Consider the following 27,424-nt stretch of genomic DNA (forward strand, 5'->3'; position numbering starts at 1 on the left):
TAGGGCCAGCACTTGAGTGTATGACTCAGCTCCTCCCTAAATTCACAAATTCTTGCCTGGGCCACATTCAGTCTTGCCAGTCCTTGGGGACTTCCTTAATAGCTAAAACTTTGAAGCTTCTCTTCTTTCTCTTCTCTTTTCTTTTCTTCTCTTCTCTTCTCTTCTCTTCTTTCTCTTCTCTTCTCTTCTTTCTCTTCTCCTCTTCTCTTCCCTTCCCTTCCCTTCCCTTCCCTTCTCTTCTCTTCTCTTCTCTTCTCTTCTCTTCTCTTCTCTTCTCTTCTCTTCTCTTCTCTTCTCTTCTCTTCCCATTTTCTTTTCTCCCCCCAATATCAGAAAGGTGATCCTTTGAAGTAGAACAGGCAGGAAGCATCAATCTAGTGGGTGCTCAGCATGCAGCCTTGAAAGGCAGCATCCAGCCTCTAAGGAGTAGCTCCCAGCATTGCGTTTATTGAAGTGTAAACAGTCATAAACAGTCTTGCTTCCAAGGCCCTGCTCAGGCTGCAGTGTAGAATTTACAGGGATCAGCTGCAGTTACAGGGTAACAAGACCCCCCCCCCCCACCTTTTCCCACTGTCCTATCTGCAGGCTGCTCCCCGCAGTTAGTATCTCTTCAGTTTGTCTCTTTGGGGTTTTTTTCACATCTGTTTTACTGATTCTTCATATTAATTTCTCTGTCAAAATAAATAGGCTTCTGTTCTCCCGAGCAGACTCTGGCTGATAGCTACAGAGTAAGTGATAAGGCACATCTGTTGAGGGATGAGAATGTGTAGTGGAAATGTCACTTGAGAAAAATCACAAATGGGTTTAGAGCAGCAACTGGCCTTTAGTGAGAACAAGGAACACGGACCCTGTAGTATGCACTTGTTCTGTGCCTGGCACTTTCTAAACTCTTGGTCTAGAATTTCAGTAGTGGATTGGATGGAATCCATGTCCACACAGGGTCTCAAAATGTGCCCTTATTTAGAAATAGGGTTGGGGCGCCAGGGTGGCTCAGTCGGCTAAGCGTCTGCCTTCAGCTTGGGTCATGATCTCAGCGTCCTGGGATGGAGCTTCACATCGGGCTCCCTACTCAGCAGGTTAATTGGCTTCCCCTCTGCCCCTCCTCCCACTCCTGTGGGTGCTCTCACTTTCTCTCTCCTTCTCAAATAAATAAAACCTTTAAAAAAATATGTATGTATTAGAAATAGAGTCATTGGTGGTGTAATTGAGGTAAAGATCTACATGAGATCAGCCTGGGTAGGATGGTGTCTTAAATCCACTGAGTCATGTCCTTGGAAGAAGAGGAAAAGCACACACACAGAGGAGAGGGCCAGGTGAAGCCAGACTCAGAGGCTGGGGTGAGGCACCCACTAGCCAAGGAATGCCTGGGTCCTCCAGAGGCTGGAAGAGGCAGGAAGGACATCCCCCCTCCCCGCCAAGCCTTCAGAGGAAGTGCGTACAGCCCTGCTGACACCTAGATTTTAGATTCCCAGCCTCCAGAACTGTGAGAGAATAAGTTCTTATTCCAAGTCACCGATTTTGTGGTAAGTGGTTACAGTAGCCTTAGAAAAACTAATATAATCACTGAATTCTCACCTAAAAGCCATGTTTAAAAAGCAGCCTGGAAAGCTGGGTTCTCTCCTCTGGATCTCCTGGGTTTTCCCAAAAGCAGGCACATCCTCCATTCTTCCTGCTGCTTCAAGGCCTTGTGCTGCCTAGTTACTTTGGAGCCACCTCCGTCCTCCTGGGGGAAGCCTTCCTGACCCCACGGGTGGGGAGTGAGAGCAGTGAACCCACCCAGCTCAGCTCCAGCATGCCCTCCCACCACATCGTATCTTTGAAACTGTGAGTCCACACTCAGTGGCAGGTGTGGCAGGTACAAAGGAAATGAAAGTCAGTGCTGGTCACAGCCCTACAAGCCCAAACGGTGTCCTTGGAGTGAGTTGGAGAAAGGCACCCCTTCTGTCAGCAGCCACAGTTCCGCTCCAGAGCCCACAACTTGGTTGGAGGAGCAGGGGCTGGATTTCGCCTCCACTCACCCCACCGGCTCAGCACCCCACTCACTGCACAACCTGCCTTGATGCCCCCGGCGGTGGTGCATGGCCTGAAATTACAGCTCAATGGCATGTGCCACCTTGACGCCTGGTGCAACCTGAAGGCTGTGAAAGGTCTGGCTGCAGGGTCCCCTCCACTCTGCCCCTGTGGAGAGGTCCTCCAGCCAGCACCCCTTCCAATCACAGAACCTCGGGGCCTGCTGAAGCCTGAGTCACGGGCTCCAGCTCCCTCCCAGCTCATGGAATTGTCACACAAGCCCATCCCGGCCTCCCGAGGGCACCGGGCCACCCCCCCCCCCCCGCTTGGTGCCACCAAGCCCGCCTCTCACAGCCCTGCCTGTGTGTTCTGTCCCCAAGCACGAGCCCGGGTGGCCCGTCCGAGGCACACGGTGCCTCCTCCCAACAGCCTGCCATCGGCCTCTCTGCCCAGGGTCGGGTGCGGGGTGGTCCCCATCCCCATAGCGCTGGGGCAGGAATCCCTCCCTCCCCACCTGGGTGAAGAGGAGGTGAAAATGGTCAGAGGCGCTCTGAGGTTACCCAAGTGTGGAGTAAAGCCCACCCAAGTCCTCTCTCCATGCGGAGCACAAAAGGTCACAGGCCTGGAGCTGAAACAGGCTTGGGTCTAAGTGAGACATCATTTTCCCAAGCTGGGAAGGATGATAAAGAGTCATTCCTGGGGATCCCTGGGTGGCTCAGCAGTTTAGCGCCGCCTTCAGGCCAGGGCGTGATCCTGGAGACCCGGGATCGAGTCCCACGTCGGGCTCCTTGCATGGAGCCTGCTTCTCCCTCTGCCTGTGTCTCTGCTTCTCTCTCTCTCTTTCTCTCATGAATAAATAAATAAAATATTAAAAAAAAATAAAGAGTCGTTTCTGGAAATGGGGAGGGGATGAGCAGATTCCAGCACAAAGGAAAGGAGAAGGGATCCTAGTGCCTTCTCAAGAATTCTGAGCCCTTGGGGTGAGAAGACTCTTCCTGGAGAATCGGCCTCTCTCTTTCCAGACTTCCATCTTCCTGTTTCATGAAGGGGCCCCTCGGTGAGCCCTGTCTGGAGGAACTCGACAGGTGAAAAGAAGCGTGGTCTCCCAGGAGTGTGTAAAGCCCACTGGGAGCACCTGGCGCAGCCCCAGGCCTGCATCCACCGGGCTCCAGGTGCTCAGGGCATCCCGACGTGGAGACCTATCCTCCAGGCCACCGCCAGGGGGCAGCCGTGCCCGCAGGGCCTGCACACCCTGGGCCTGACCCGAGGATTTTCAGAAATCTCCATACCTGGCTGCAGCTCTGCAGCCTTTGGTTATCGCTCTTAGTCTGATTTAATGTTTATGTCTCATTTGTGCCCACAGAGAAGTCATCTGACGATGTGGATTTAAGATAGGGTGTAATCGAGAGGGGGGGGGCGGAGAGGGAGAGAGAGAGAGAGAGAGAGAGAGAGAGAGCGAGCTTGCCACATGCATCAGGGCAGCCTTGCCTGGGAATTTAAAGTCTGTGGAATCCACAGCAATGATTTCTGCCTGTGAGCTCATTTCTAACTCTTGGTGTGACTGCTGTTGGGTTATAACAGCGTCCTGAGGGGAGATTGAAGCTCAGAGCCAGTGCGAAGGCAATAGTTCAAAGCATATTCTCATATTTGGCAACTTGCCTTCCTTTTGGCTTGGTTTGCTCTTTTTAATTTTTTTTTTTTAAGGGCCTGGCCGATATGCTGGAGGACTACCTTGTCTTTCTAAGCAGACCTCTGGGTATACAGCACGGATGGTATTAGGATCCTTTTTGAGGAGCACCTGAGTGGCTCAGTGGGCTAAGTGTCTGCCTTCAGCTCAGGTCATGATCTCAGGTTCCTGGGATCAAGCCCCGGGATCCTAGCTCAGCGGGAAGCCCGCTTCTCCCTCTGCCTTTGCCTGCCACTCCTGCTGCTTGTGCTCACTCGCTCTCTCAAATAAATAAAATCTTTAAAAAAAAAAAAAAAAAGGATCCTTTTTGAGGGTAAGTTGTCTGATGTTACTGAATGATATCCTTCAAAAAATGCTCAGGCTGACTTAGTGTATGCAAAAGAATAAAATCGGTAAATTCACAGTCCCCACCTTCCCCTGCAGTGTTCACTAAGCCTCTGCTCCTGGGTGGCTAAGGGCGATTACCTGTCCCACCTCAAGGCCTCTAGAAGCCCTTAGCCTTTAAAGCAGCTGGAGGAGGGCAAAGAACCAGGGCCCAAAATTAGGGAAGCAGAGCTCCTGCTGGGTTCTCCCTTAAAGGACCAATAACCTTGGGTGTGTCCTTGAACCTCCTGGAGGTCTAGTTAACCTTCTTGGGGCTAACTCTTCTAGGGCAACTGTCCAATGAATTGCACATGGCCTGTCTACACTGGAAATGTTTACCCGCCGGCCAGGCCAAGTGGCTCCAGAGACATGGAGGTGGAAATGACATTCCTCGTCTGGCTACTTCACCCGGGTCCACACTCAGCCCTCAATCTCAGAAGAGGCTCCAAAGCCTGATCTGTCTGCACGTAGGGAGTAGATCCACCTCCCTAAGATGGACCTTCACAACTAATTTCCAAGAGCCTGAGGGGCAAAATCGGAGTTGTAACGTACCCTTGCGCAGTGACCGAGTGAGAGAGAGGCCTGACATCCGAATGGGAGGGGCTGATGAATGGGTGTCCTCATGGTGCCAGATGAAGACAGCCTGAGCCAGAGTCTCATCATGGGGCTGGGACTGAGGCTTCAGTGGCCAGGACCACACTTTGGGGGAGTGATTCCACCTGCTTCTGCCACCAAGGCCAGGCAGCCAGCCTTTCAGATGCAGGCACCCCTCCCCGACTCTGCTTTCTAGCAAGTGTGACCTGGGCCTGCTGGCAGCTGTTCTTTCCCTTTACAGCAGAGGTGGTAAATCAGTGTAGAATCAGGGTAGAATTCAACTCAAGGTCATTTTTTGGTTTGTTTGGCTTACACATTTTTTTTAAGAAAACTGGAACTAGGTGCCAACATTTAAAAATCGAGAGATTTCAAATAAATATCTGCATTTCCAGCTTTTCTTAAAACCCCACAAGTCCATTAAGGCAGCGTCTGCATTCCCAGATGGCTGGCTTTGCTCTCTTTGCTTTCTATCTGTAGACATGAGGGGTTGACGGCAGAGTTTAGCTACCCATGGGCTGGGGCTGCTCGCCAGAGCCTCCCAGGAACCCACATCCATTCCTTAAAGTGTCATTATGATTTGAAGAAAACACACCACAGATCATGATGAAAGACTTTATTTTTTTAAGATTTTATTCATTTATTCATGAGAGACACACACAGAGGGAGAAAGAGAGAGAGAGGCAGAGACACAGGCAGAGGGAGAAGCAGTCTCCACACAGGGAGCTGGATGTGGGACTCGAACCCAGGGCTCCAGGATCACACCCTGGGCCCAAGGCAGGGGCTCAACCGCTGAGCCACCCAGGGATCCCACAAGACTTTAATTTTTTAAAAGAACGAAATTCCTCCCAGTCACGTTGTCCTACCCGGTGAACACATAAAATACTGCATACAAAATATTGAGATTCTGTTTCTAAAGAGCTCGGAGCAGTACCCAGACATGCCGAGTGCATGTGAAACCAAATTTTAACGTGTGCTCACAAGCATTTGAAAGCTTGTAAAAGCTTTTGCGGGGTACCGAGGGGAGGGTGCTGAGTATCTGGTCCCTTGAGGACTGGGAGGACTACAGATCATAGGGTGTCCCCCTGCCTTAAAAGTCACAGGAATCCCAGTGGTGGAGAGCAAACCAGTGGTAAGCACGAGCTGGAGTGCCTGGGGTACCAGTCGCTGTGCCGGCAGCTCTGACTCGCATTCTGGGTCCCTCTCCAAACCTGTGATCCCGGCCTGCCTGCCTTTCCTGTGGGCAATGTGTGTCTGTTGGAAGCAGATAATTCACAGGGTCCAGGAGGGCAAGCAGTTGTGGGAGGGCTTCCAGGGTCCCATGACACCCTGAGATGTTGGGCAAGATGCGTCCGTGTGCATTTCTCGGGTATGGGGGATCATAACTTTCATCAAATTTCAAAGGATTCTGAACCGGAGAACCATCATCACGGGGACTAGTCTACACCAGACCTCTGCCCCAGAGATGTCCTAAACCCCAAGCTTGCCTGAAGGCACCACTGTCTAGCCCATGAAGCCAGAGCTGCAGTGAACTGGGCCCGATTTGTCCACTGAATACGGCCAACGATGCTTATGTGTTGCTTTTAATTTATTCTCTGTACAGGTTTCCAAAAGTTATACTTTACTTAAATATTCCATCCTTCTCAGGAATGGGCAAGCATTCAGGATGTTCCTGAGCACTTAATGCAGCTGTTGGAGAAACAGGCTGAAAGCAAGGCGCATGTTCTCTGGGATTCTCGAAGGTCGGGTCACGCTAAGAAGTCTTTCTTCTATTGCCCCAAACAACAGCCCCAGCCCCAGCACCACACCTCCACCCTAATCCCTTCTCCCTCTCTCATCTGTGAGGAAAGATTCCCAGAGACTCTTCTGTCCCATAGGGAGAAGGAGAGTGGAGAGGAAAGCTGCTGTCTCTAGGGGTGGGGATGAGGGCACTGCTTGTGTCACAGTTCTGGGGGCCAGAAGTTTGAAATCATGGTGTGGTAGGGCCATGCTTCCAGTGAAGCCTGTAAGGGAGCTCCCCTCCTTGCTTCTCCCAGTCTGGGGGTGGCCGTCAATTGTTGGCCATCCTTGGCTCACAGGTGTGTCAGTCCAATCTCTGCCTGTCTTCACGAGAGTTCTCCCCCTGTGTCCCTGACCTGATTTCCCACTTCTTATAAGAACATCATTCATATTGGATGTGGGCCCACCCCAATGACCTCATTGTAGTCTGATTACATCTGCAAAGACCCAATTTCCAAGTATGGTCACATTCACAGGTACCAGGGTTAGGACCTGAACATGTCTTTTGGCTGGGACACAATTCAACCACAGTGGACACATGGCCTCAAAAGGCCGTGCCGCCCCCCACCCCGATCCCAGTGTTGCCACTTACCCATACCCGCTCCTTCTCCTGGGTTCCGGGGTGATGGGTGCACCCCTCCCTTCTGCCATGATAACTAAACCCCTTACCCTTGGTACACATTCTGAGGTGGAAATTTTTTCTCCAGCATCTCAGTCTTGTAGTTAAGTGAATTTTTCAGAAATTGACATGTGTGAGTAGGAAGTGTCTGTGTGTGTGTGTGTGTGTGTGTGTGTGCATGTGTGGATATGGGTGTGAATGTGTGTTTGGGATTGAGGGGGAACGCGTGAAGGGTGGATATAAGGTAGGGGGGCAGGAGACAGGAAGGAAGAGAAAGCCAGAGCCACCGTAGTGAGGGCATTCGTGACAAAAGCAGAGTGGTATTGTCCCGTAACAAGAGCAGGGAGGATGCTTGGGACAAATACGGCAATATTATGCCTCTGGTCTCCATCCCATAAAATAGGATATTATTAGGATATTGACTTTGTCATTTTGACAAGAACCAAAATAACAGAGGCCCAAGGAAGATCAGTTTCTCTTTCCCATAATGCCTGAGCTGGCGAGTGAGCAGGAAGGCAGAGAGACCCTGCCCTGTGACATTGCCCAGGGACCTAGACTTGCTGCTCTACCACCCGAGAGGATGCTGTCCTTTTCCAGAGTCAAAGCTGGCTCATGACCTCATCCCCATCCAGCCACTGGGAAGGGGAAGGGGAGGGAAGCGGGAGACACACCTTTTCCTTCTCAAGAATCCCTCCCATGTCTACAGGCCGGAATGTCATTAAATGACCTTGCTAGCTGCAAGGGAGTCTGGGAAATATAGCTTTTATTCTCAGAGGTCATGATCGCTGGAATGCTGCTAAAATTAACAAGGCAGAGACAGATACTGGGGAACAGCTGGCAGCCATCACAGAAGAAATGTGATTTTAGAGAAATAGTGTCATGAATCCATCCTTCACCCCTTACAAGAGCAAAAAAAACAAAAACAAACAAACAAAAAAACAAACCCAATTATATCCCTACAATAAAGAATATAAAAGGCACGTGATTAGAAAAATCAGATTGCCAAGTAAGATTTGTCCAGTTTTAACCGACTGTGGGGTCATGACAAAGGTTTTATCTCGGGAAGGTGTGTGTTGGGGCGTTCGACGGCCAGCTGGTTTTCGATGACATAACATGCCTTGTAGCTCTCCAGAACACGGGCCTGGCAATACGCCTTGTCCTTCTCCTGCCAGGTGTCAGACTCGATGTATACGTTGAACGGGTCGTGGGAGTGCTCCAGCTTCTTGGAGCGGATGTAACTCAGCATGATGCCCAGGGTGAAGAAGCCGAAGAAGCCAAGCACCATGAGCACGTAGAGCGCCGCCAGCTGGCTGTCATCACGGCTGGGCGACCTGCGGGCCAGGCCTGACATGTTGTTGCCGCCCTCTTCAACTGTCCCCTGCCACAGTGTGGTCAGAAAGGGCATCACCTCGGTGGCATTAGATGGAATCATCCTGGGCGTAAAGGTTCTGCTGCAGGAGCTCGAACTTTCCGAGAAAGCTTTCTGAAAGAAAAGTGCAATCTGGACTCAGAAAGCATGTACCGGCCCAAAGCTACCCACACATGCACAGATTTTTGAAATCTCAAGGGAGAGGGGTGTCCGAACATACACCTGAGTCCCTGGCATGTGCCACCTTGAGTCTTCACAGCACCTCTCTGGATTGATCAGTTGGTTCCCTCTTATTTCAACTCACCGCTGCCACCGTCTACCTCCTCGGAAACCCCCAGAAGGAGTTCCTCTAATATACACGCTGTGTTGTATGTGTGTGTGTGTCTTGGTTTACGTGCTATGGACTGAATTTTGTTCAGCCCTAACCCCCAATGTGGCTGCACCTGGAGACAGGGTCTTCCGGAGGTTAATTGAGGTTACAGGAGATCATTACAGTCGGGACCGTAACCCGCTAGGACGATGCTCTTATAATAAGAAAGAGAAATCTCTCCCATGCAAGGATGCTATGAGAAGGCAACCAGGAAGAGAGCTCTCACCAAGAACCAAACCCTTCCAGAATCTTGATCTTGGACTTAGACCCTCCCAAATGGTGAGGGTCTGTGGTGTAAGCCCCCAGCCTGTGGGATTTTGTTACGGCGGCCGGAGCTAAGCCACGTAAGTGGTGCTGGGTTATGTATCTGCCTCTCTCTCCTCTCTGCCATGGCTTTACGGCCACCTCGGCTACTCCGTGTGCCTGCCTTCCTTTACGTCTGAACGTTGCACGGTACCCATGGCACACACCCACTTCCTTCCTCTGCCTGCTGCCCCAGAACTGGTTGCTGCTGTGCCCACTAACTCCATAAAACAAAGGGACAGCAAACATCCCTGTCCTCCTGTGTACCTGGAAAAATCACACATTTGCTACCACTGGTGCCTCGTGGTTTGCACATCTAGTCAGACTAAGGTACTCTCAGGCGTCCTAGGGGGTGATGTGCAAGGGGTGGTGTGTTCCAGCACCGAATACCCTGTGGATGGAAAGAAACCCTATCATAGTGCTGTGAACTTAGGGTCCTGAGTGTGAGTGGATTGGTTTTTCTAGCTCTTTAGGAAATATCAGCCCTGGGGCACCTCAGTGGTTCAGTTGATTAAGCATCTGACTCGGTTTCAGCTCAGGTCATGATCTCAGGGTCCGAAGATCGAGTCCTGCGTGCTTTCTCTACCCCTCTCCCTGCTTGTGTGCACATGCTCTCTCTATTTCTCTCTCTCTCAATGAATAAAATCTAGGAAAGAAAGAAAGAAAGAAAGAAAGAAAGAAAGAAAGAAAGAAAGAAAGAAAGAAAGAAAGAAAGAAAGAAAGAAAGAAAGAAAGAAAAGAAAAGAAAGAAAGAAAGAAAGAAAGAAAGAAAGAAAAATAGAACCAGCCCAGGGATTCGGAGTTTGGGGTTTTAGGTCTGGCTCTTCTAGGGCTGACCACCATGGCTCTCTCTACCTTGTGGAGAAGCTCCTCATGAAAGAGAAACAGAGGAGTTTATGGGTTTTCCGGACATCTCTGGGGCTTTTGAGTCTGCCCTGAGATCTGTTAGAACAGGTTAAGCTGCATAGGCTCAAGAGACTTCCAGGTACTGATTGTTCTACAAAACCAGCATTTTGCCCCATTCTAACCATGGCAGTAGGTAGGAATTCTTTGGTTACCTTTTTTTTTCTTCGAAGCTTAGATGCAGAGCTGCTAGTCTGCTGGAAATCACTCAGGACGAGGTTGCAGGCAGCTGAGCTTTCCAAACATGATGCCCTACATTTTCTTTTTAAATGACTTCAGAACACTTAGGAATGCACAGAACCCTGCCCCCAGAAAATACACAGCCCTTGAGCTGATAATGTAATTTTTTTCCCTAAAGAACACAGAATGACCACAAGCAGGGAATCCTGCTACCAATGACTATCAGAGCATTCTTATCACTTCATGACCACATGAGACTAGAATTATGGTGGACAACCTCCAGAGGTTAATTAGTTTAGAACCAATAGCTTCACATAGCAAGTTGATTTAACAGCAACTCTTGCAGCTAATCCACATGGGGGGGGGATCACAGAGAAGATCTGTTACTTAAAACCAGACGGACTTTTCTGTGGCCAGAGGAAGCAACCAGAAACATCTGCTTTGAAAACCTGCCAGGCCAACCGTCCTCAGCCTTGCTCTCAGGTGGTGGCGCTCAAATTTTGGCATGCTTTACATTTCTTTCTTTCTTTCAGATTTTTTTGTTTTGTTTTGCAGGGTAGGAGGAGCAGAGGGAGAGGGAGAGTCTTTTTTTTTTTTTTTTAATATTTTATTTATTTGACACACAGAGACAGAATGCAAGCAGGGAGAGCCAGGCAGAGGGAGAGGGAGAGGGAGAGGGAGAAGCAGGCTCCCCATGGAGTAGGGAGCCCGATGTGCGGCTCGATCCCAGCACCCTAGGATCATGACCCAAGCTGAAGGCAGCCACTTAACTGACTGAGCCACCCAGGTGCCCCAGAGAGGGAGAGTCTTAAGCAGACTCTGCACCGAGCACAGAGCCCGACATGGGTTTTTTTTCTCATGACTCTGAGATCACTGCCTGAGCCAAAACCAAAAGTCATTTGCTTAACCAATTGTCCCACCCAGGTGCTCCTGGCATGCTTTAGAATCACCTTCTAAAAATGCAGAGTGCTGGGCTCCACCCCAGAGTTTCTGATCTAGAATGGCCAGTGTGGGGCCGGAGAAATTGCAGTTCCAAGAGATTCACAGGTACTACTGATACTTCTGGTCCAAGGACCCCCACTTGTGACCTACTGGAATCACCTGGAGAGGCACCTGGGTTGGGCATCTGCCTTTGGCTCAGGGCGTGATCCTGAGATCCTGGGATCAAGTCCTCCATTGGGCTCCCTGCATGGAGCCTGCTTCTCCCTCTGCCTGTGTCTCTGCCTCTCTCTGTGTGTCTCTCCTGAATAAATAAATAAAATCTTAAAAAAAAAAAATCACCTGGAGAACTTCAAAAAAATACTGATGGCCTGGATCCCTCCTTCAAAGATTGTGATGTCCTGGCTTTCTGGCATAAAGCTTCCTAGGTGATCCTAATTTGTAGCCAAGCTTGAGACCCACGGGACTATGGAACCTTAGGAAACTGACCCATCTTTCCTGCTGCAAGGTGCTAGGAAGAATTTGATGAGCAGAGAAATGATTTCATAAAACAATTTTCCAATCTCATTTGTTTTTTAGATTTTCTTTTTCGGTCTCCTATGTCCCTGATGGAACCTGAAGAGAAGTGGCAGAGAGAAACTCTCAAGCCTCACTATAACCCCAGCTGCCTCCTGCCTAACTCACGCTGGCAGCTTAAATTATGTGGAGCCTGTCAGAGCCTTAATGCCAGACCCCGAAAAGCCAAGTTCATCAACTGCCTTTCAAGCAACGACTCTGAATTTTTAAAGAGAAATCTTCTTCTTACTTTACACTTAATTTATTGTATTGCTTTTGCGAAATGCCCTCTGTGCCCCGAAGGCCTGCATGCTGGGCCACGTGGTGTTCTGTGTAATGAGTCTCAAAATGAGTTTGGCAATGTGCTCTTAATAGTCAGCATGATGTAAACGAACTCAATCTGCATGTCAGCTGGGGGTTTATGTCTCATTCTTCCAAGTTCACTTCCATTATAATGCCAACGCACTGCCCTGTGGCCTGTGTGGCAGACTACTGGACTCACATGGATTTGAAGAGCAAGTAAGCCAGCAATCTTAACTTACAGGAAACTGGGATCCATAGAGTTGAGCTGACCTGCCCAAGGTCATGTCTCTTATCAAAAATACATCTAAAATTCAGTCTTGTAGCCGTGAACTCACATTCTATTAGTACAGAAAAAGGAGTTCTCAGGACTTTGTAGGGAGGGAACGGATTCAATATTTAAGGTCAAAGGGACAGAGGACCTGGCCACCAGGTCTACCCAGATGAAGACTAGCTTGTGATCTAAAGATGCCATCAGAAGACCCCTCCTCGACCGGAGAGAACACAGATTTTCATAGTTTGTACAGTGACAAGCGGGCTGTGGGAGACAGAAGCAGCAGGAACCAGGGAGGTCAAACTCCAAACACAGCCAGTCTTATGCCCAACCTGTGCTGAACATTCTCAAACTGACCTTACTGGGCCTAGAAAGAGGGGGTTTCTAGAAGTTTCTGCTTCATCCTGGGTTTGACATTCCTCATGCAGAATAGATACTGCCCCCAATCAAGGTTAGTACGATTTTCTTTTCTCTTCAAAGCTTAGGGCCAGAGCTAGTGGTCTGCTGGAAGTCACCCAGGGTACAGCGTTCTGGGCAGGTGAGCTGAGCTAACAGCTAGAAATGGAGTCCGACTGGGTCTCCACCACCCTGGGATTCTGGAAGGCCCCCAGCTGCACCCAGAGGAGAAGGGGGCAGTGAGCGACGTCACGCTGTCCTGGCACACGCTGCCCCTTTTGCATTTCTCCCTCTTCCAGCTACATCGCCTGTCAGCACTGATAATGACCTGGAGGCTTTTAGAACAGATTTCCTAGCACTGCCACCTTTCCTTCTTTCTTAAGCATTTACTGAGCACCCAAGGCTTTTGTGGGCTGACTCCAACCAAACTTCTGCTCAGAGGGATTGATGCTGGGGGGCAGGGGAGAGAAGAAAGAGTGTCTGATACAGAGCTCAGAGATCTGAGTTCCAGCCCTGGCTCAAGCCTAGATAAAACACAGGGCTCCCCTGGGCCTCAGTTTACTTATCTTGGTAAACAGGCATAACATTCCTATCCTCTTTTTTTTTTTTTTTTTTTAATGCAGATTCAGATTTGAGATCTGGAGAGATGCTAAGCTTCTGCACTGCTTCTTTTTTTTTTTTTTTTTTTTAGGATTTTATTTCTTTATTTCAAAGAGAGCAGAAGCTCAGGGAGAGGGAGAGGGAGAAGCAGACTCCCCACTGAACAGGGAGTCCAATGTGGGACTCGATCCCAGGACCCTGGGATTATGACCTGAGTCAAAGGCAGATGCTTAACCAGCTGAGCCACCCAGGCACCCCCATTCCTATCATCTTAACAGCATTCCTTAATAAGCATTTCTTCAGTCTTGAAATCATCATTAGGCTTTACTTGCTTCAGGAAGCAGAATTAGGGTAAAACCAATTATGGGTTAGCCTAATTTTGGTGAATATGATCTTATCAAGTTAAGAATTCTGCAAGCATGATTTCCTTGGAAGCAATTATCAATTATGTTCATCTTTCTCTCAATAAATTCTGAAAACATATTTACCTCTAGCAAGAAAAAATAAAAAGCCAACGGGGCCCCTAGACCCTTCCAGGGTATGAAGGATGGAAATGTGAACCAGTGAGCTGGTGAGAGGGACCCAGCCAAACCCAATATGGGAAAAGGATAAGCATTCTGGTGTGAGGAATTGATGGGAGGATTCCCAGCCTCCGGAGGGCAGCTGAAGTCACATAGAAGGAGGGCAGATGGACTATCAGACTGAATAAATTCGAGAAGCCGAAGTTTTCTTATCCAAAAACTGGGCATACTAGAATCTCCCTTGACTATACTACCACAAGGTTCTGTGAGGCACAGAACAAACCCCCAATTTTGCCACCTCTAAATTTTGCAGCTCTCTCCACAAGAGAGGCACGACTGCTATATTTGATTGTCAAAATCCTGCTGGTCCTCCAAACGCCTACTCCTCTGCCAACCTGGGGGCGAATGCCCCTCCCCTTCTTTGATCCCATGGCGCCTTGTCTATACCACTCAGATTCTAATTTATTTCACAATAATTTATAGGCTTGTCTGGGCATTTCTTTCCAGGAGCTCAGGAAGGTCGGGGATGATCTTGCTCACCTTGTCCCCACGCCAGCACCCAGACTCATTCCATAAGAGATTCCTGAATTAAGTGGGGGTCCCAAGTATTAAATCCAATACAACTACAATGTGATTGCAAGTGCAAATAACCAATAAGGCATGATACAGTCTTGAAAGAAATTGGGGGGTAGGGGATCCCTGGGTGGCTCAGCGGTTTGGCGCCTGCCTTTGGCCCAGGAGCCATCCTGGAGTCCCGGGATCGAGTCCTGCATCGGGCTCCTGGCATGGAGCCTGTTTATCCCTCTGCCTGTGTCTCTGCCTCTCTCTCTCTCTCTCTCTCCCTCTATGTCTATCATAAAAAAATAAAATAAAATAAAATTGGGGGTAGCCAAATGGAAATCTCTTTCAATATAATGTATGTTTTTACATAATAAAACGTAAACTATTTGTATTTATATTTATTTTGTAGTATTATTTATTTTGTATATTAAATATATTTTATTAGTATTAATCTGATTAACATATTTATTATTATTATTAACATAGTTACATATGTATCCACAAACTACTTTATTTCTAAAAAGGTTTAGGGCAGTAATTATGGACGGTATAGCTGAATTTTTATCCTGTCCCTTCCACTCCTGATAGCCATATTACCATATTACTTAATAACTGCCACTGTAATATGGTTTTCTTATTTATTATGTCCATTGCTTGTTTGTCTTCTCCACCAAAACGCAAGCTTTTGAGGGCAGGGATGTTTGCATGTGTTATTCTGCATATATCTCAAGGCCTAGAACAGTATCTGGCATGTGGTAGGAGTGCAATAAATATTCCTGGAATGCAGGCATGCATGGATGAATGCATGAATGAATAAATGTCCCATTCAATTACCAAAAAGCCCCGAATCACCAGCTGTACCTTCAGAGACTTAGGATGACAAGAGTGAGTCCCTCTGATGTCTTCACAGTGTACTTTATTTTCAAAACAATCCACTTTCTAAGAACCTGTCAAAAGCCAGACCTCTGGAGATATTCTTAAAAGGGAGAATGCCTTCCTCGGACCCATCCTCAGCTCATCCCTAATGAATATATGAAATAGACCACAGAAAGCAGGTTCGGGTTCCCTCTCTAACAATCCATAGATCAGAGATGCCTGAGTGGCTCAGTGGTTGAGCATCTGCCTTAGGCTCAAGAGCATGATCTTGGGGTCCTGGGATCGAGTCCCACATCAGACTCCCCATGGGGAGCCTGCTTCTCCCTCTGCCTGTGTCTCTGCCTCTCTCTGTGTGTGTCTCTCATGAATCAATAAATAAAATCTAAACACAACAACAAAAAAAAAAACAACGAATCCATAGATGGGAGTCTAGGTGCTTTCCCGCAAATCACCATATATGATTTTAAACATCCGGGTGATCACTGCAAAGTTCCCCACCACCAGGAACATAAATGGTTACTGACCAGAACCTTCCTTAATGGAACCAGAAGCTCCATCTTAAACCTAAATGTGGTCTCAAAACAAACAGTTCACATTCAGTAGGTTAACAGTTCACATACTAGGTTAAAAAAATCCAGGCAAGGACAGTGTAACAGGTGATAGATCCAGGACATACCTACGACAGCTTCTCGGTCAACTTTATCGCAGAAGTTCCACATTTTCCCCAATTACCAAGATCAAGACAAGATACCAACAATGTTCTGCAAGTCCCTCGCTTCTTCCCCAGGGAGATGCCAAGGCCCAAGAACCTTCCTGGCCCCCAAATGAGGCCCCTCAGAGGCCGGGTGTGTATGGCAGTATTGCCTGAGCTGGGGGGAGGTCTTTGAAACCCAGTGGGGACTGGGAGCGCGGGAGGTTTTACTTTTCTTTGGGTGCTTTTAGGTTTTTCCCAAGTTTTCTACAAGAATGCCTGAGATTTCATAAAAATGGGGAAATGTGGCTGTGACATGGTGAGACAGTTCTCTAGGCGTGCGTCTCTAAGTGAAGCCCCGCAGAGGGAAAGGAGGCGCGCCCCATCCTCCATCCCGGCGGGCCTCCGGGTCCGGGGGGCGGGGGGTGCTGAGGCCGGGTCCCTGGAGCCCCCATCAGGGTGGGGAGCCTGGACTTACCGGGTCCGGGGCGCCGAGGCAGCCGGGTGCGCAGCGGGTCCGCCGGCCGAGCCCGAGGCTGCGCCCTCCCCGGGCAGGGGGCGGGGGGGGGGGGGGCAGGCGGGCGGGGCCTCCCGGAGCCCGAGGGCGCCCCGCCCTGTCCCCAGGGGACCCCGCCGAGCCCCGGCCCCGCCCTCCGCTGCCTGCGTCCCGGATCTCGCCGGGTGGGCTCCGGCCGGCAGAAAGTCCGCATTGCCACGATTGCCAGCCAGCCAGCCAGCCCGACAGACAGACCGACAGACAGACAGATCTCCCCTCCTGCGGGAGTTTGCAGGAGGCAGGCTAGAAGCCGCTGCGGCCCGAGAAAGGCATTCCGGGGGACCCCCACCCTCGGCGGAAAGCCAGGACAAATGTCCCTACTGTTTGCAGCTGCAAACAGTAACTTAGAGACGCTCAAAACCCCAGCAGACTCCTTGTAGCTGCAGCGCGCACGCCCTCCCCCACCCCAGCTGTGTCCCCGCATCCCCGCGCCGGCCTCGAGGAGCACCCACCTGCCCACCGGGTGGACCGGGTGTCCAGCTCCGAGCTGCAGGTGCGGCTGTGCACGCGGCAGGTGCAGCCCAGGCCCGCGGGAGGCTGTCGCTGGAGCCACCCACGCCCTGGCAGGGCCACTCCAAAGTCCTCGGGGCGCTGGCACGGGCCACGAAGGCCAAACATCACAGCGCCTGAGTGACCTGCCAGCAAATGTCACAGCAGCTGCCCACAAGCGTGGGAGGCCCCCATGAGCCCGGGAAACTTGCAAATGCCAGTCCCGTGAGAGCTCTGGGGAATAAGGTCCAGCTCACCGGCTGCAGGCGGGTCAGAGCAAGAAGGTTCCTGATCTAGAGCCAGAAGACGCTCCCTCCGCTTGGTCTTCGTCCTCCCATCTCCTTCTTGGGCCTTGGCCTGGGTGCTCTCCTGGGCAGGAGGCCCTCGGAGGGGACCGCGGCCTGTGACATTCCAGGACTCAGCTCAGCCGGCAAATGCCGGGCTGGCACCTGCGTGCTCCACCGGGGCCAGGACAAACCCACAGCAGGCACTTCGGAAAACCCTAAAATGTCTGCAGCCTTGATGTGTGATGCGCTGTGTGAAGTCGGCTCTGCCGGGATGGCCTGAACCTTAGGAAAGCTCTATGCAAAAAAAGTTTCTTTGTAGTTTTACTTGCAATAACTAGAATCTGTCTCAGAACAGAAAAGTGGTCAATGGTCGTACCTTGGACAGACCTGTGACAGAGTATGGCTCTCCGGACTGGAATACCTCATGCCTTCCGTAGGGCAACGTTTGCCAACAGTTTGTAGGACGCGGGGTCCTTACACTGTAATGTTAAATGCAAAATACTGGGTCTCTAAATTGTGCACACGGGATGCTATGCGTCATTTTGAGACTAAAAAAAAAAAACACACCCCAATGTTAATATTGTCTATTGATGGTGGGCTTCTGTGGGATCTATTTTCTTATTTACACAAATCTGTGTTTTCCTTTTCCTTCCCCCACTCCCCGCAATAATTCTGTATTCTTTAATATTTAGGGGGGAAAATGCATACCATCTATCTGGAAATTCCCTAGGTTCACCCTTCTCCAGATCATGTTCCAGATCATGTTGTTCGGAGATGGTCTCTTTTTGCCCACCTTTCCACAGGGAACTTGAAGAGGGGGGTGGGATGGAGAGTCGGTTAAGGCAAAAATGTTTGTCCCATTAAATTTGTGTGCACCCGGGATCGAATCCCACGTCGGGCTCCCGGTGCATGGAGCCTGCTTCTCCCTCTGCCTGTGTCTCTGCCTCTCTCTCTCTCTCTCTGTGACTATCATGAATAAATAAAAAAAATAAAATAAAAAAAATAAAAAAAAAATAAAAAAATAAATAAATTTGTGTGCAGCCCTTTCAGTGGCAGGTAATGGTGTGTGGCATGCCCCACAGCAGCTGTGGGATGACCGTCTCCCCTGGTCCTGGAGCCGTGCCTGCCCACCTGTCACCCGATTATCGTGGAGACGGCGTGCATGGTGGTGTTTTCAAAAGGTGCTGCGTCTGTGAGTGGTGGTGCTCTTCTCTTCCTGCTTCTCTCCATCCCACATGTGATGATGGGTTATTTGATGATGATGCTACTGTTTTGGTCATTTCTTTTTTTTTTTTTTTTAAGAGTATTTATTTATTTATTTATGAGAGACAGACAGAAAAACAGAGAGAGAGAGAGAGAGACAGAGAGGCAGAGACACAGGCAGAGGGAGAAGCAGGCTCCATGCAGGGAGCCTGACGTGGGACTCGATCCCGGGACTCCAGGACGAGGCCCTGGGCTGAAGGCGGCGCTAAACCACTGAGCCACCCGGGCTGCCCTGTTTTGGTCATTTCTTAAAGTGTGATGATAGGACACGATCACAGGCAAGGAAGATTGTATTTTGTTTCTTGAAAGGGTTTCTTCTTTTCTCTTTCACTTCCGGCTTTTACCCTTCCTGAACTCACCTTTCCCCACCATACAGGTGTGACGGAGCTTAAAGTAACCCTAACAATAGAGCCACAGCCTGCAAAGGCCTGGGGTCATTTCTCCCTCCTCTTCTGGCGCTTCCACCTTCTCCATTCCTTCTCGGTCCCTTCGCTGGGAGCTGGGTCTTGGGAATGGGGTGGCAAGCTTAGCCCGGGCTCTTCTGAGTGGGTTTATGTTCCTCATCGGAGGGTTCCCACCTCAATGCAGGTGGCATCCGAAGCCAGAGCTCCAGCCACTTTTCTCTCTTTGTTAGGAGAATCTCGTTACTCAGTTTGCAGCTCGGATGTCCTGCTCATGTTCCTAATCTTGCTCGCACGCTGTAGGAGAAAGCAAGGCTCTGCCATCGGAAAGGACTGATCTGCGGGGCGACTCACCCACCCACGGCGCTCTTACGGACTCTGGACCGGGGTACGTGGACAGTTCTTGACTGTTCCCTCTGCCGACCATTTACTTGGTGTCCAGATGCCCCTGCTTTGGCCTGAGGACAGCCCCTGCCCTTTGACCTCTCTTCTTGCTTTGTCACCTCTCTACCCCACGACTTCTGCTAACCTATGGGAAGCTCTCATTTGTCGGTGAGGAACACCTGTAAAGCAAACAGCTTTCTTCAGTAGCAGTGGAGCATATCTTGAGTGCAGTCATATGCTCAGTTACAGTACTTCCCCCAAGAAGGACAAAGGGGAGGAAGGGCACTGAAGTCCTCATTCTGTCCTGCCGGTGACAGATGAGGTGCAGAGTGATGGAAGAGAACCCCACCTTGCCTGTCACCTGGGGCGCTCTGCCCCCATTGCTGTCCACGGCTCCATCAGTGCCCCACGCAGATGGTTTGGCATGGCCGTGTCTTCTCTGATGGCCATGTGGTGCTCTCATCTCTTCTGCCCCTTTTCCTTGGCCAACATCTCCCCCATCTGATTCACTTGGTTGTAGGAGACCTGGCCTCAGTTTCCCCCCAGGGCTCCTCTTTGGCTGGGGGTCCTGCACACCAGGAGCATCCTTCCTAAATGCTGAAGTCTCCTGGAATTTTCCTAAAACCCCCTAAAGGATTGCTCTTGTTCCAAAAAGAAACACCCACAACCTGTGTACAGGTCATTCCAGCTCCATGACCTCATTTTCCAGTGCTGTGCTCCTCCAAGCTTCCACGCCAGCAAAAGACATCCCTCCATTCTCCATGCACAACTCACCTTTCCCCCCCTCCAGATGAGTTGATGATCATCCTCCAATATGGACACAGGACATTTTCAAATCCCAGATCTTCAGCAGAGGTCTAAGGTGAGGGGACCATGGCTGACTCTGGGCCTCTTGGCATGGAATCTGTTTGCTTTAGCTCTGAATTAGTTTTCAAGATTAAGTAGTTGAAAAATCTCATCCTAAGCATCAAGATTTCTGGTTTCTCTTATAAAACTCAAGAGATCTAGAAACTTTATGCTTACTTTTGGCACAGCAACAAAGGCAGGGGCTGTATTTTCCACAAAAATACAAACTAGAGAGTTTACCATGCGCCCTACCACTCCACATTCTCCCTGACAAGGACGATTAGCAGAACCCACTTACTCGATATCCTGACTGTCCGGAGGTATTAAGTTGGTCACTTCTGTTCTAGGACTTTCCCTTCCAGGATAAAGCCCCACGTCTGGCTATTCCTTCACTTTGCACATCTGGTGCAAAGAAACTCATTTCTGCACTCATTTTGTCCTTGCTATTTTGTTGTGTTGCAGGTGCTCTTTGGCTGTGTCAGAGGTGGATGTTTTGGGGGTTTTTTCTTCTTTTTTTAAAAGATTTTATTTATTTATTCATGAGATAGGGAGAGAGAAAGAGAGTGAGGCAGAGACATAGGCAGAAGGAGAAGCAGGCTCCATGCAGGAAGCCTGATGTGGGACTCGATCCGGGGACTCCAGGATCACGCCCTGGGCCGAAGGCAGACACTACCCAACTGCTGAGCCACCCGGGCATCCTAAAGAGGTGGATGTTTTGTTTATGCGTTTAGAGCAGTAGTTCTTAACTTTTCAGGAATCTTCTCGAGAATTTGAGAAAAGCTATGGCTTTCCTCCCGTTCTTCCAAATGCACACACGTGCAACATTTTGCCTACAATCAGGAGACCTACGGACCCCTGGCATTCTAGGTGATTCGTGGCTGCTACATTAGGAACCTCAAGACAAGGACTATCTTTTCTGTGAAACAAATACAACTCTGCAGTACTGATTCTATGGGGTCTTTACTGTGTTCTATGCTCAACAAATGCCACCAAGTGTTGCCTGACTGGCGGACAGCAAGACTGTCCACGAAAATAGTTGTTCAAGCTGCCTCTACCCAGGTCCTGAGAGCATAGCACTAATTCTTGGCAGCCTGGAGTCACCCAAGGAAGAGGATGTACCGGTTACAGACCCACAGATTCAGACCTCACAGATGCCCTTGCATTTGACAAATAACCACATCCTTCACCTTGCTACGAAAGGAGCACAAATCCAATTAAGAAAGCTTTTCCAAAAGAAATAACATCATTGTTCCCCCACCTCCCCCACCACCCCCTTTTTGTCCTGGAATAATACTATGCTGATAGGAACATGGATAAATTAATTACACTCTGGAATGCTATTCATTGCTAGGAAAGTACACTAAACCTACACCTACAGTGTTTGACATTTGAATACAAATATTGCCCTTATGTTTTTGTTGTATTTTTTTAACTCAATTGGTCCAGTTTACACAGGATTATATGTATAATCCTTTTAAGTGCTGTGGATTTAAAATCACGGAGGTAACAATGTGCTGGGTGTTGTAGTCAGCCAAAGAACAAGGTAGTGCAGAAATGAGATTAGCATCTCTTCAGTTCCTTGTATGTCTGATATTATTTTGGTGTTCCTCCAATTCCTGATAACACAGAAGCACTGTTGTGACCCAAGTCCCTGAAATGGTAGGACATTGGCAAACATGAACTGGAAACCAGCGCAGGCAGCCTTCTGGGAATGTGTGGGAAGGTCACTTTTTAGCAACAGGACTATCCATGGCCATTGTCATGATTTCTATGTTATTTCAACCAGGACCTTCTGCCTGGAAGTCTGGATTAATGTGGGTTGCTGCAGGTCTTCCACAGGGACTGAAGGAAGGATCAGAGGTGGTGTCTGGCATGACTCAAAGGAGGATCAGAGAAAATCTTTAGAAAACCAAATTCCAACATACGTTTAAGTGTGAAATGTGTAAACAGTGAAAAGATTTGGGAACTACCTTGATCTTCAGATCTTTATTCTAAGTGGCATCTAGTCTGAACTCAGACCCCTTCCCTTAAAATTTTTTCTCAATAAATAAATAAATCATCTCTTTTGATGAGTGGTCAGTTTAATTCACTCTGAATTCCCAGATGGGTGGGGTGGGGTGCATCCAATGAAATGTATGTCCAAATTTAACCACCTTGCAGAGTAGAGCTGAGATGTCACCCCCTTTTCTTGCCAGCCTTCCGCTGCCCTCAACACACATGAGGTCTTTCTGGCAGAAGTGGTCCCTCCCTGTTGGAGAGATTTGCTGTGCAAATCTTATGGTTGTTGTTGTTGTTTTAAAACCCAAGCAGGGGCAGCCTGGGTTGTTCAGCAGTTTAGCGCCAACTTCAGCCCAGGACATGATCCTGGAGACTGGGGATCGAGTCCCATGTCGGGCTCCCTGCATGGAGCCTGCTTCTCCCTCTGCCTGTGTCTCTGCCTCTCTCTTTCTCTCTCTCTCTCTCATGAATAAATAAATAAAATTAAAAAAAAAAAACCCAATCGGTTCCAACCACACAAGCTGTCACCTGTGACCACTGATGGCTCTCTGTCCCCAAAGGCTCTCAGGACTAGTCTTCTTTATTCATTTCTAAAGGCCCCACCAAAGGCCAATGTGTATCAGCTTTTGCCAGGAATCTAAGAAGATTTTCCAGGCGGATCTCCTAGCCCAGGCTGGCCTTCTTCCTCTTTCCTTGAGCGCTCTATTTTACTACGCTTCATTTTCTACCTCACATGTCAGTAACTGACTAGCACATCAACCTTCCTTGCCAACTATCATCTCTAAGCTCCCAAAGGACAAACTCTACCAACTGATTTGCCTTTAGTCCCATACGGTGACCAGCAAGGAATATAGCAGGTAGACAAGGATTCATAGATATTTGAGTGGATGAATGGTTATTTGTGCATGATTTGGGAGACTCCTCTTTCCAGCCCAGCTGTAGACCAGACTATATCACTTGTCAATATCTGAGTGTAACAGAATCTCTGAACATTTGCTGAATCAAGTTGAATTTAATGGAATGTCAGAGTGTGGAAGTTTGGACTAGAAAAGTAAGTAGGAGGAATTAGTGTGAATGACAGTATCTAAATGAAAATCCATGTTGTGACAGTAGATCAGACCTTTTTTCCTTTGATATTGCTCATTTGGAAATCACAAAATGCCCAAGGTGTCATACTCATTGAATATTGGACAAGGGAATTGTCTATAACAAATGCCATGATTGTTTAGCATTCACGTCCCTCAGCAGCCAGTATGACCTGGGACTAAAATGGGAATGACTCAGAACCCTGTGTGGGGTCTTGGCTTTGCAGGTAAACCATCTAGTCACTAAACCTGAGCTGAGGCACTTGAACTCTCCCTTTCTTGTTTTCCTCATTTTCAACTCGAGTGATAAGAAGACCTGTTCTATTTGACTTGTGTTGGTGTGATGAGTAAAAGAGCTGCTTTAAATTCCTGTGCAACAATGCAGTGAATTGAAAATAAGAAAGATAGGGACGAGTGTTCTGGACAAGATGGCTCAATGAGTTCATGCTTTGATCCAGCCTTCAGCTCTGAACACAGCCATGACAGATAAGGTCTAAAAATAGAAAGCTAAAAAGAGATGTCTGGCTCAAGAGAAGCAGTGAAAGACTGCTGGAAGCCTCTGACCGACTGGGCTCTTTGTCTAAAGTCAAGCAGGGAGTTTAGCTCCTCTGGGCAAGCCCTACAGGCAAACAACCAACAAGACAGACAGGCACCAAATTACTTGAAGTCAGGAGCTGAGTGGAAGTCCTGAAAAAAAGAAGTTATGGGAAGAAACCATTGCCTGGAGACCATAGTTCTAGAACAATGAGGGTCTAGGAATGTTCAGCTGGAGACTAAACTCCCCACCAAAAACTGAGTCTGGTCATATACTGGCCTTATGACTATGTGGATGTCCCCAGATCACTATGGAACAGAGACCCCAAACTACCGTTATCAAGGCCAGGATGACTCCAAACTATTATCTACTCCAGGATGACATTCCAGAGTCTAGGTGGAAGCTGTCACAAAATAGTCAGGGAAGGTAAGGTGGATGCAGGGAAACATGGAAATATGAAAAGAAGCCAAAAACCAAACCCACTGGAAATGAGCCTAAAATGAAAATTCTAAAACATGTGAAGAAATCTAATATTAAGGACAGTCAAAAGACCTCAACTCATTTTATGAAGTTAGAACGTTCTGATACCAAACTGCATGACAACAGGACAAAAAAGGAAAATCACCTGCCAGCATCAACCCTGAAAACTATTGCAGAGACACTAAGTAAAATTATTAGCAAACCAAATTCAATAACTCTTTAATCAGTACTGTATCACAACAAATAAAATAATAAATTTATTCCAGGAATGCCAGGTTGGCTTAATGTGGTATAATTTTAAGAAAATCCAGGTGTACAAATAACAGAGTAGTAGTAGTAATATTAATATTAATATTATATTAATATTATGATTTAATGACTAATCTCATGCTATAACTTGACTGGGCCACACAGTACCCAGATAAATATATGGTAAAATATTATTCTAGGTGTTTCTGTGAAGGTGTTTTTGGATGAGAGTAACATTGATGTCTATAGACTGAGTAAAGCAGATTACACTCCTCAATGTAGGTAGGCCTTACCTAATCAGTTGAAGACCTGAATAGAACAAAAGTCTGACTGTCTCTCAAGTAAGAGAGAATTCTCCTGCCTGAGAGGCTTTGAAATAGGACATAGGCTCTTCTTTGTTCTATGGCAGCCTTCTGACCCTTTAGACCAAAATCAGGAGCTCTGTAGATTTTCTGTTAGTCTCCATAATCAAGTAATCCAATTGCTTAAAATAAATATTTTCATAATCTCTGGTTGGTCCTGTTTCTCTGGAGAGAAATATATATGGTATTATTATCAAATGTACTTAAGTGATTCATTTTAAAGGAGAAAAACCTTATGAGCATTCATTTCTTTATGTAATCAACATGTATGTATTCAGCATTGGTTCTGTGCAGATACTATTTTAGACACAGTGAGAGAGGGATCAACGAAGAGGACAAAAATCTCTTTTCTGATGGAAATTGTGTTCAATTTGGTAGGATAAGGGGATGAAGGACCCCAGTGGTCAACAAAATAAGTAACATTCCTAATATGTTAGAAATGTAGAAGTGCTCTGGAGAAAAATCAAGGAGAGAAGGAGATAGGGAATATTGGCCAAGGGTTGGAGGAGGTTGAAATTTTAAGTAGGGTGGCAGAGGGACTATCACTAAAAAAGTGAGATTTCAGTGAAGGTCTTAAAGAAGCAAAGAGCAAGTAATTCAGGCACCTGGAAAGAGGGAGAGGGAGCTGCAAATGCCAGGACCCTAGGATGGGAAAAGTCTAGTGGGAAGAGAAAGAAATCTGTTACTGTGGCTGGGAAGAGGGAATAGGAAATGGAGGGAAGACAAGGGAAGTGCTCAAGAGATGGGAGAAAGATCTTTCAGGTACTTTCATACTAAGCCTTTGTAAGATGGGAAAAATTGGATGGTGTTATAAAAAGAAATGACTATATTTAATATGCTCCCGATGGCTACCATATTGAAAACTGGTTGAAGATCCTGAAGAAGGAAGACTAGTCAAGAAGTCAAAGAGTGATGGTATTGGCTTGGATGAAGAGGGTATCACAGGGAATGGTGTGAAGTGGTCAGTCTGAATTATATCCATATGTATTTAAAGTCATGTTTATTAAGGTATAATTTACATTTGATAATATTTATATCTTTGAGGTATAACATTTGAGAATTTTTAAAAAAGATTTTATTTATTCATTCATGAGAGACACACACACACAGAGAGAGAGAGAGAGAGAGAGAGAGAGGCAGAGACATAGGCAGAAGGAGAAGCAGGCTCCATGCAGGGAGCCCGACGTGGGACTCAATCCCGGGACTCCAGGATCACGCCCTGGGCCAAAGGCAGGCGCTAAACTGCTGAGCCACCCAGGGATCCCCTCATTTGAGGAATTTGGCAAATGTACAGTCATCATGTAGTCATAATCATAATAAAAATATGGACTCTTTCCTTCATTTCAAAAAATTCCAAAGTACCCCTTTGTAGCTATCTATTCTCCTAGCCATAGCCCCCAGCAACCACTAATCTGATTTTTGTCCATACAGTTTCACCTTTTCCAGAATGCCATGTGAATGAAATCATATAGTATGTAGCCTCTCACATTTAGCTTCCTTCACTTGACATAGGGATTTGGAGATTCATATGTATTGTTTCAGGTATCAGTAGCTTTTTTCTTATATCGCTGGCTAGCATTTCATTATGGATGTGCCATGCATGGTATTTGTCACTAGTCAGTAGACATCAACATTTACTTTAGGTGTTTACTTTAGATCACTTTAAGGTTTAATTTAGTGTTCTTATAAATAAAATTGATAAAAACATCCACTTACACCTATGTGTGGACCTATGTTTTCATTTTTATCAGGTTAATATTTAGGACTAGTTAGAGCTGTATGTTTAAATTTATAAGAAACCTCCAAACATTTTTTTTTCAAACCGGTCGTACCATTTTGCTTTCCTACTGGCAGCCTATGAGAGTTCTAGTTGCTTCCTATACTTGCTAGCATTTGGAATGATCATAAAAATTTCAGTCATTCTAATAGGTGTGTAGTTGTATCTCATTGTGGTTTTAATTTGAGTTTTCCAAATGACTAATGATGTTGTCTATCTTTTCATATGTTGATTGGCCATCTGTATCTCTGGATAGAAGTCTTTATCAGATAGGTATTTTGCAAATATTTCTCCCCATGTGTGGCTTGTCTTTCATTTTATTGACATTGGACTTTAAAAAGAGAATATTAAATTTCACTCATTAAATTTATTTTTTGATTAGTGCTTTTTAAAATCTTAGCTATGTGTTTGTCTAATTTAAGATCACTAAGATTTTTTTCTATGTTTTCCTTTAGAAAGTTTTATAGTTTTAGGTTGTGTAGTTTATGACCCATTTTGAGTTGAAATTTTTATGAAGGGGAGAGGAGGTTAAGGATTCTGTTTTTGTGTGGCACTGTCCAGTTTTTATTACCATTTGTTGAAAAGACTGACCTGTCTCCACTGAATTACTTGGGCTTAGATTATTACAACCAGCTTAACTACCATTCTGGAAAAAAGCAACATAAATAGATTTTCAGAATTTCAAAAATGACGAGAATTCATATTTGCTAACAGAACTATTAGTGACTGTACTGCAGCAAGAAGAAATGAGGACTGGAGGGAATGTGTGGAATTTAAGATAAAATGGTAATCACTAACATTGATAAAGCATGTTAATACAATTAA

At 47.3% G+C, this 27,424-nt stretch overlaps 1 protein-coding gene across 3 annotated transcripts; it reads right to left on the bottom strand.

The window, feature by feature from the left end:
* Positions 1-7,795: 7,795 nt before the first annotated feature.
* On the bottom strand, positions 7,796-17,447 carry KCNE1 (potassium voltage-gated channel subfamily E regulatory subunit 1). Of its 3 annotated transcripts, none has more exons than XM_072806859.1 (2): positions 17,190-17,447; positions 7,796-8,532 (listed from the first exon to the last, which is right to left on the bottom strand). In XM_072806859.1, the coding sequence occupies exon 2, from the start codon at positions 8,479-8,481 to the stop codon at positions 8,089-8,091; it is 393 nt and encodes a 130-aa protein (XP_072662960.1). In that variant the 5' UTR covers positions 8,482-8,532; positions 17,190-17,447; the 3' UTR covers positions 7,796-8,088. The 3 variants fall into 3 exon arrangements, with proteins under 3 accessions (XP_072662960.1, XP_072662959.1, XP_072662958.1); XM_072806858.1 differs by having other exon boundaries at positions 16,896-17,385; XM_072806857.1 differs by lacking the exon at positions 17,190-17,447 and adding an exon at positions 16,366-16,451.
* Between the last annotated feature and the right edge of the window lie 9,977 nt (positions 17,448-27,424).

The sequence above is a fragment of the Canis lupus genome, chromosome 30 (genome assembly GCF_048164855.1).
Source record: "Canis lupus baileyi chromosome 30, mCanLup2.hap1, whole genome shotgun sequence".
Classification (NCBI taxonomy): Eukaryota; Metazoa; Chordata; class Mammalia; order Carnivora; family Canidae; genus Canis; species Canis lupus.

Coding starts and splice junctions, on each gene's coding strand:
- KCNE1 (XM_072806859.1), bottom strand. CDS start 8,481: ATGATTCCATCTAATGCCACCGAGGTGATGCCCTTTCTGACCACACTG.